This window comes from Panicum hallii, chromosome 5 (genome assembly GCF_002211085.1).
Source record: "Panicum hallii strain FIL2 chromosome 5, PHallii_v3.1, whole genome shotgun sequence".
NCBI classification, from domain to species: Eukaryota; Viridiplantae; Streptophyta; class Magnoliopsida; order Poales; family Poaceae; genus Panicum; species Panicum hallii.
The window spans coordinates 2,833,739-2,842,927 of NC_038046.1; the positions used below are offsets into that span (position 1 = coordinate 2,833,739).

The following is a 9,189-nucleotide window of genomic DNA, read 5'->3' on the forward strand; positions in this document are numbered from 1 at the left end:
TTTTATTTAATTTGCATTTATCGTAGCTTCAAATTACTGGTCTAAAAACTTCAAATAAGCACATTTACTATTAAGATTTCAGACTTCCCATTTGAAATGCAAATCCATCAAGGAGTGGAAGATAAAAGAGTGTCATAACAGTGCTAGACTTCCCTTGCAAAACAAAACAACCCAAGTGGAGTAAAACCAGGCAGAGGAAAACGAAAAAAAAAAGAGAGAGGAAAACTAGACCCCTCTCCTCCCTCGCTAATCCCGATCCCGATCTCCCCGCAAACCCACCTCCCCGGCTCTCCCCCACTCGCCGATCCAGATCTCCTCCACCCCTCCACTTCCCCACTCCAACCGGACGCCTCCGCCGTCGCCGGCGGCGGCCGCGCCCCCCGAGGAGGAAGCCTCTGCCCTACCGGGAGCGGGCGCCGGCAATGGAGCAGCTGCGGACGATTGGGCGGGAGCTGGCGATGGGGTCGCAGGGCGGGTGGGGGCAGTCCAAGGAGTTCCTCGACCTCGTCAAGTCCATCGGCGAGGCGCGCTCCAAGGCGGAGGAGGACCGCATCATCGCGCGCGAGCTCGAGCACCTCAAGCGCCGCCTCGCCGATCCCGACGTGCCCCGCCGCAAGATGAAGGAGCTCCTCCTCCGCCTCGTCTACGCCGAGATGCTCGGCCACGACGCCTCCTTCGGTCACATCCACGCCGTCAAGATGACCCACGACGAGTCGCTCCCGCTCAAGCGGACCGGGTACCTCGCCGTTGCGCTCTTCCTCGACGAGCGACACGACCTCGTCATCCTCGTGGTCAACACCATCCAGAAGGACCTCAGGTCCGACAACTACCTCGTCGTCTGCGCAGCACTCACCGCTGCGTGCCGCCTCATTGGCGAGGAGGCCATCCCCGCCGTGCTGCCACAAGTTGTAGAGCTGCTTGCGCACCCTAAGGAGGCCGTGAGGAAGAAGGCCGTCATGGCGCTGCACCGATTCTACCAGCGATCCCCCTCCTCTGTTTCCCACCTTGTCTCCAACTTCCGCAAGGTTCAAAATTTTTCCCATTATTCATTTATTTTGATAAAATTCATGCTTCTCTTATAATTGATACCATAACAGAATAATTTGTAATGATCATGCATTTACTCCATGGGCTACAACTTTGTCTCAATCTACTGCCAATTCTTTTTAAGGTGGCTGTTCTCTGGAGTGTGCATTTACAAATGTCTCTGTATGCTAAATTGAAGCAACTAGCTGTCGTATCCAATTGCATTTTGTTGACCTGAATCATGTGGTTTTATATCTTTGACATGCCCTGGATGTTGAGGTTATGCCATTTTAGATATTATTATTATAGTCAGTCATTGGTTGCAATCTGGACCAAATATTAATCTTTGCTTTCCTTCGTAATTTTATGTAAGCTAGAGTAACTTCTCTTATCTTTAACTGCGGCACAGAGGACTGTGTGAGGTTCTGAGTAGTGGTGCGTCTTATTGTGCAGAGGCTCTGTGACAACGATCCTGGCGTGATGGGTGCTACCTTGTGCCCCCTCTATGACCTGATCTTGGAAGAACCAAATGCATACAAGGATTTGGTTGTTAGTTTTGTTAACATCCTCAAACAAGTTGCAGAGAGGAGGCTTCCTACTTCTTATGATTATCACCAAATGCCTGCACCGTTTATTCAGGTACATAAGCTAAGTTGAACATTATTTGATTTGTTAGCTATTGCTAGGTTTCCACTGCGAGTTGTGTTTTTTCTAGTAGTTTTGAGTCTAAAGTTGGCACCATTCTATTCCCCTTAGATTTTTCTGCCATTATCTGTCAGATAAAACTATTGAAGATACTTGCTGTGCTGGGTAGCGGTGATAAACAAGCAAGTGGACATATGTACACGGTATTGGGTGATATATTCAGGAAGGGTGACACTGCAAGCAATATTGGAAATGCTATACTGTATGAATGCATATGCTGTATTTCATCCATTTTCCCAAACCCTAAGATGTTAGAGGCTGCAGCTGAAACGACATCGAAGTTTCTGAAGGTTTGCACATAAGCTTTATTATGGGACAAATAAATGGCACTCATTTTGGCCCCAAGCTAACCAACTTGATATGTTGCTTCCGTGGATTGCAGAGTGATAGCCATAATCTTAAGTACATGGGTATTGATGCTCTTGGCCGGCTAATAAAAATAAATCCAGATATTGCAGAAGAGCACCAATTGGCTGTTATTGATTGTTTAGAGGTAAGGGATATGGCAAACATCGATTCTCCAATATGTCACTGACATACTGTTTCTCGCTGCAAGAGAATGAAGCTAAGACTCTTTTATTGTAATCATGTTCTAGTTTCAGAACTTAATGTATGCTTTTATTGTTTATGGTTATTATTTCCAACCTCTGTTGACACATTTCTTTGTGTCAGCAGTTTAGCATTTTAAATTTGTTTTCTCAGTAGCACTCTATTTTCTATTTTCTCATTCACTGGATTTGTGAATAGGACCCTGATGACACTTTGAAGCGCAAGACTTTTGAGCTTCTTTATAAGATGACAAAGTCAACAAATGTTGAAGTGATTGTTGATAGAATGATTGAGTACATGATCAACATAACTGATCATCATTACAAGACAGAAATTGCATCACGTTGTGTTGAACTTGCAGAGCAATTTGCACCTAGCAATCAGTGGTTCATCCAGGTAATTACATGGGCCAACGCGTAAATGTTGTCAAACATCTTCAGTTGATTCTTAACAGTGGAACCTTTATTTTCCTCTGTTTTCCTACAGACCATGAATAAAGTCTTCGAGCATGCTGGAGATCTTGTCAACATAAGAGTGGCACACAATTTGATGCGGCTTATTGCTGAAGGCTTTGGCGAGGAGGATGAAGGTGCTGACAGTCAACTAAGATCATCAGCTGTATGTACTCTGAACTCCAATATTTTGTTGCATCCACATTCTTAACACTGAACTTTATTATTATGGATAAATACATCTTCAGTTGCAATTTTTATGGATAAATACATCTTCACAAAAAGAAAAGGAAAGCTTAAGGACTAAGTTCTGCCTTGGTTTATCTTGTCAAATTCACTGTAGTTGCCCATATGGAGACTGGACTTACTAAAGGAGAAAATCACATATTCTTGGTTTCTAACCTGACTGTTGAGGAAAATTTCCAGATTATCTTTCATGCTTAAATTCCAGCTATGTTAACAATGTTTTGAACAGCCTTCACAATTGTTTGTCTCTGATGTCCACCTCATTTGATCTGCCAGTAACACTTTCTTGTGCTTAAACAGGTAGATTCCTATCTCCGCATTGTGGGAGAGCCAAAGCTTCCTTCTTCTTTCCTGCAGGTAGTTATTAACGAATTTTCTATTGCCATTCGTGTTCCAAACTATAGTTTTTGGTATAGTTTATGTTGATTCATTTCACTTTTCAGATAATATGCTGGGTTTTGGGAGAATATGGAACGGCAGATGGGAAGTATTCAGCTTCTTATATCATTGGAAAGTTGTGTGATGTTGCAGAGGCCCATCTTACAGATGACACTGTCAAGGTATTTTTTGTACCTTAGTTCATGTTTCATTGAGCAGTTTACCTTGGCCTCCTTTATACCCTGCATGCTCTATGCTAAAATATGTCATTTGGGCTTGATTGGATAATCTGAAACAATTGGGCTTGATTTGATATTCTGGAACTGTCCCTTAGATTTTTTTTTGGTTGTAATATCATATTTCTTTTTTCTGCAATTCAAAACGTATAACATATGGCACATTATTGTTCGATAATATAAACACGGTATGCAGTTCGATCTATTGATCAATTCTTTAGCAGAACTGTGGACTTCGGTCAGCTGCCAAGTTGAAATTTTATATTCCCCAAATTTGACATATACATGTTTTTGTACATACAAACATATGTTGATGTAAACCGACCACGCTGTACATGGTTGAACTTTCTTCCTCCACATGTCCATGATCATTTAATAGCATTAATTCGACACTGGATATTACTGACTCCTGGAAATTTTATCATCTATAAGCACCTATATTCTGTAGCTGATAAGTTCTTTTGTATGCTGTTATTGACGAATGGTACTATTGTTTATTTGGTTTTGCTTATGAAGGCATATGCAATCTCGGGTATTTTGAAGATATTTGCATTTGAAATAGCTCTCGGAAGGAAGATTGATATGCTGCCTGAGGTAAATGAAAATATGAAACTTCATTATTTTCGTCAAATTTAAAACAGAGTTCATTATTTTCGTCAAATTTAAAACAGAGTTCTGATATAAATATAGATGTAGACAGACATGTATCTTGGTATTCAAGTCTCCTGCTTTGTTCATTACTTTAGCAAGGACTTACATCTTTAAGGCTGGTTATTTATAGAGACAGGAAAATCAGCTAAGAAATGGCTAGGTAAAATCTTCACGCATGGCAAAGTTGAAGCACCACTGACTAAATAAAGCTCATGAGTATTCAACCTCGTATTTACACATCCTGTGATTCCTGCATTGCATATGATTTGATAACAATCTTTTGCTAAAATAATTTATTATCATGATATTTGTCAAAGAACCAAGAACATTCATCGAATAGTTATATGATTTAACACCAGACAATATGAAGCAAAAGATATATGAATCAAATAAAAGATTATTGTGACTTGGTGCCGTTATTCAGTTTCTACTTCAAATATTTATGGATCTTCCCTCTTCTTGCAGTGTCAAACATTGGTAGATGAATTGTCAGCTTCGCATTCAACAGATTTGCAGCAACGGGCATATGAACTACAGGCTTTACTAGGCTTGGACAAACGTGCTGTTGAAAGTGCTATGCCCGCAGATGCAAGCTGTGAAGATATTGAGGTACTGTTATACCATCCTTGGATAGCTTGGTCCTTCTATTATCTTTTTCTTATTTTGAGATTTGAGATGTGAATGTTTGGGCATATCTTTCCTGTTCCCAGCACAAATAGGAATGTGAAATGAATAGGATTTCTTTTACATGCATTGTTCACAGTTTCACATGTCTGAGCCATACGTACATTGCTAAATAGATGACTATATCAGTTTTCATTAGTTGGGTTGCTTAGGGGTTAGATCTTTTAGTTATACAGATTAGTTTGAATTGGACTGTATATCTTTACGTAGTTTTAATAGGTCGTGTCTAAATACAATCTGTTCATGGTCCCATCTTTCTCCTAAGATCCCTCTCTTAAGCTGTTGTCACACTTTCTTTTTCAACTCTTAGGGGCTGTTTGATATGGGGATTGGGATAGGAGTAATGGGGTTAATCCTGACCCAAGGTTGAGATTCCTAGTGTGGTTCTTATCAGTTTTTCTGCACATGAATCTGCCTTTACTTTAAAGAAAGAATCTGACTGTTTTGTAAATATTTGTTTCCATTGCAGGTTGACAGAAACCTCTCGTTTCTAAACAGTTATGTGCAGCAAGCCTTGGAAAATGGTGCAGCCCCTTACATTCCGGAGAGCGAACGCTCAGGTGTGATAAGTGTTGGCAGCTACAAAAGCCAAGAACAACAAGAAACATCTGCCCATACTCTTAGATTTGAGGCTTATGAGATGCCTAAACCTTCTCTGGCACTAGCAACCTCACAAGTCAGCATGTCCACACCACCTACTGACCTGGTTCCAGTTCCAGATCCTGGTTACTATAAGGAAGACCACCAAACATCAAGGTCCCAGCCTTCAGGTGATGCGATTTCTGGTGAGTTTGGTGTCAAACTTCGTCTTGATGGGGTTCAAAAGAAATGGGGAAGGCCAACCTATTCCTCTTCTACACCTTCAAGCTCAGCGTCTAGCCAACAAGCAACCAACGGGGGCTCTTATTCTGATGGGGGAGGCTCAACCAGTTCGCAGGCGCGGGAGTCCTCCTATGGTTCAAAGAGACAGCAGGGCACAGAAATTTCAGCAGAAAAGCAACGGCTTGCTGCTTCACTTTTTGGTTCAGCAGCTGCTAAAGCTGATAGGAAAGCGCAAGCTTCTCGTAAGGCATCAAAGGAGAATGCCTCAGCGGAGAAAGCAACTGCGAGTAGTGCGGCACCCCAACCCGTTAAAGAGCAAGTAATCCCCGAGGCCCCACCACCTGATCTGCTGGATCTGGGTGATGAGCCAGTCTCATCAAGTCCTCCATCAGCTGACCCTTTTTCACAGCTAGAGGGTCTTCTTGGACCAGCATCAGCCACTCCAGTGGTTTCTGGAGCTCCAGCTACCAGCACTTCCAAAGCACCAGATCTTATGTCGATCTTCTCAGATGATGTACCAACTGGAGCGACCAGTGGATCCACTGATCCCACTCTAGGTGATGTTAATTTGATCAAAGGAGCAACTACAGCGGCTGCAAAGAAGGGTCCTAGCCTTCAAGATGCCTTGCAAAAGGATGCGACTGCACGACAAGTAGGTGTGACACCAACAGGGAACAATCCCAATCTTTTCAAGGACTTGCTAGGCTAGAGGATACAGCAGACGCTCTGTGTGGTCTCTTTTGGGCAAGTGGAGCTAATCTCCAACATGGTCCGATCACTGAAACGGCCAGGATTGATCTTGCTGAGGTTACAAGGGGTATATTTGTTGAGTCACAAGACACGACCTTTCCCCTTTCAATTGGGAGGGGAATGCGCTGCTGAGATTTGTGGATGGTTGCGGGTATTTTCTTTTCTCTTGCGTTTTTTCACATGGTAATTTTCTGCCGAGACTAGTGTACATGATGACGATGATGTGTAATTTGTACATGAGACCATGGTCTAGAAGCGTGTGCCGGCGCTTTTTTGTTCAGCTGGGAGAGGGGGCCTGCCTGTGCATCTGTGCTTGTAGATTTCCCAACATTGGATGATTGGATATACAATACAGTACAGTAGCTGGGCACTGGAAAAGTAGAATAGTCGTGTCATTTTCTCTGGGAACTGGGTGGAATAAAATGTACAAGGTTGTTGGTCACGTCCGTGTTGTTTTAGCTGATGAGAAGACTTGCCGGATTTTAACTAAAAAGCACTGCCAGTGTGTGTTTTTCAGATTCATTCAAACATTTTAGTTGCAACGAAGTAGGGCCATGGGATATTCATGTTTATCCATGAAAGAGGTTATCTATATTCTTGCTGGCTCATGGCAGAGCCTAGCGCACAGGGCCGTCTGCTCTTGGGCCTTGGCTGAGGTCTTTGAAACGACGTTGGGGGTTCTTGGCCCGGGGCTTTTCTTTTTCAAACGAAAATATTGGAGCACACGATGACGATCCAAGGACTCAGGCCAGCCCAACAATACACATCAATCCAGAGTGTGCATGACTGATGATACCACAGACGCAAATACAGTACATCCCAGGGACTAAAAATAAATTCCAAGTAGTAAATATAGATTAATTATAAAATCCATTGCATTATGCTAATTCGCGAGACGAATCTATTAAACCCAATTAGTTCATGATTTAATAATGTCGTGCTACAGTAAATATGTGCTAATGGTAGATTAATTAGGCTTAATACATTTGTCTCGTGAATTACTCTCCATTTGCATGTTTTATAGTTAGATCATGTTTAGTCTTCCTAATTGGTATCGAAACATCCGATGTGATACGGACTAAAAAATAAATAAGTTACCGGATCCAAACACCCCTAAAAATCATTGGTTCCTGCTTGAATTGTATCTACGTCGCGTAATGTGTATGCTCCAGTATAGAAGTAGTAGGAATATATAACAAAAGAAAAGCAAATTAATAGGCGAACCGTGTATTAGTTGTGGTTGCCATGTCATGTCAATATCTTTCCAAAATGTCAGGTTTGTCAGCATCGATCACCCGTGGCCCCGTGCTTTGTCCACTTGCCGCTCGAAGCTAGAGAGTAGAGACCCATTCTGGGACAGGATCGGAAGCGCACGCCGATTGGGCTAGCGAGACTTCGACGCTAACATATAATCACTGCACATTGTAAATGAGCAGCAGCATGCTGTAGACACCGTGCTCATGGAGTCATGGATGGTTTGCCTGGAACCAAATGCTCACGGAGATGCATGGATCTAGCTAGTATACTACGTAGCAGCGTAGCACGCGAAAGTGAAAGGAAACGACCGGTTGGCGGTTTAGCAGCAACAATGGATGGATCACTCCAAAACTAGTGACACCTGCAAGTATGGTGACATGTAACATTGTGTATGTGGAAATGCAGCAATCCACGGCCACTGCTGCTCAATTGACGTCGTCATGGTTGGTCTACTTAGAGCCTATTTGGATGAGTTTCGGCCCGCTCCGGCTCCTTCTAACAAAATATTGTTTATTGGAGTTGTTTTTTTCTCTCATCTTCCTCCACCGGCTCCTCCTGGCTCTGTGAGAGGGAGGGGATCCACCGGCTCCTCCTGGCTCTATGAGAGGGAGGGGAGAGGAGAGAAAAAAGCAACTTTAGTGAACAGTGTTTTGTCAGGAGAAACCGGCTCCTTCTAGCTTTGTGAGAGGAAGGGGAGAGGAGAGAAAATATTTTATCAGGAGAAGCCGGAGCCGGCCGGAGTTCTCCCAAACATGCCTCTACTCATCCTTATCCATCGCCTGCCGGCCGGTGGTCTCTACTTGTTTCGATCTGCTAGTCAACGCCAAGTGTCAAGTCAAGTGGCAGTATCCATCAAGATATATATAGGTGCCTGTACACCTCAGAGCTGGTCGTCAGCAACGACGCCATAGGCCTATATATACGCCGTGTGTGCATGCTTGCGTACTACGTACGTGACGAAAAAGCAATGTGGATCCCGTACGCACGCACGCTAGCTGTATCATCATCCCCAGCCATTCACTGGCTAGCGAGAACAGCACTGATTGGGCTAACAAAATTTGAGACGAGACGTGATCGGCTGAAGACGACGACGCGTTGGACGTAAAAGTAATTAAAGGTGTCTGTTTGGAAGAAAAGAAGAAGAAGAAGAAACTGCAAAGTGACTGCTGAGTCGGATCAGTTGTTAGGTTGATGCACGCGACAGTGAAATCCTGCCTTTTGTTAACAGCAATGCTGGCAGAGCGCGAACGAGGCACAGCTTTCGATCGATCGCCCTCAGGAAAACTTGGCGCCAAGGCATGGCCTTCTTCAATTCTGCTTTAACTAATAATTCTAACCTTGCATGCAATGTAATCAATGGGTCAATGCAATGGTCTACCCATGACGAACGCCGCTCTGCTAACTCATCATCAGCATCATTATCCCCTCAGCTG

General features: G+C 43.4%; 1 protein-coding gene across 1 annotated transcript; it reads left to right on the top strand.

The window, feature by feature from the left end:
• Positions 1 to 221: 221 nt before the first annotated feature.
• LOC112893306 (AP-4 complex subunit epsilon) lies at positions 222 to 6,941 on the top strand. Its single transcript, XM_025960554.1, has 11 exons — positions 222 to 1,025; positions 1,480 to 1,665; positions 1,806 to 2,021; positions 2,114 to 2,224; positions 2,479 to 2,676; positions 2,767 to 2,898; positions 3,279 to 3,335; positions 3,422 to 3,538; positions 4,109 to 4,186; positions 4,709 to 4,852; positions 5,397 to 6,941. Exons 1-11 carry the CDS (start codon positions 423 to 425, stop codon positions 6,456 to 6,458), a joined length of 2,904 nt encoding a protein of 967 aa, XP_025816339.1. The 5' UTR covers positions 222 to 422; the 3' UTR covers positions 6,459 to 6,941.
• Positions 6,942 to 9,189: the final 2,248 nt, after the last annotated feature.

Excerpts from the sequence above, each read along its gene's own strand:
- LOC112893306 (XM_025960554.1), top strand. The coding sequence starts at position 423 with ATGGAGCAGCTGCGGACGATTGGGCGGGAGCTGGCGATGGGGTCGCAG. Across the intron at positions 2,022-2,113 it reads CGACATCGAAGTTTCTGAAG|AGTGATAGCCATAATCTTAA; the intron begins GTTTGCACATAA and ends CGTGGATTGCAG. Across the intron at positions 3,336-3,421 it reads TTCCTTCTTCTTTCCTGCAG|ATAATATGCTGGGTTTTGGG; the intron begins GTAGTTATTAAC and ends TTCACTTTTCAG.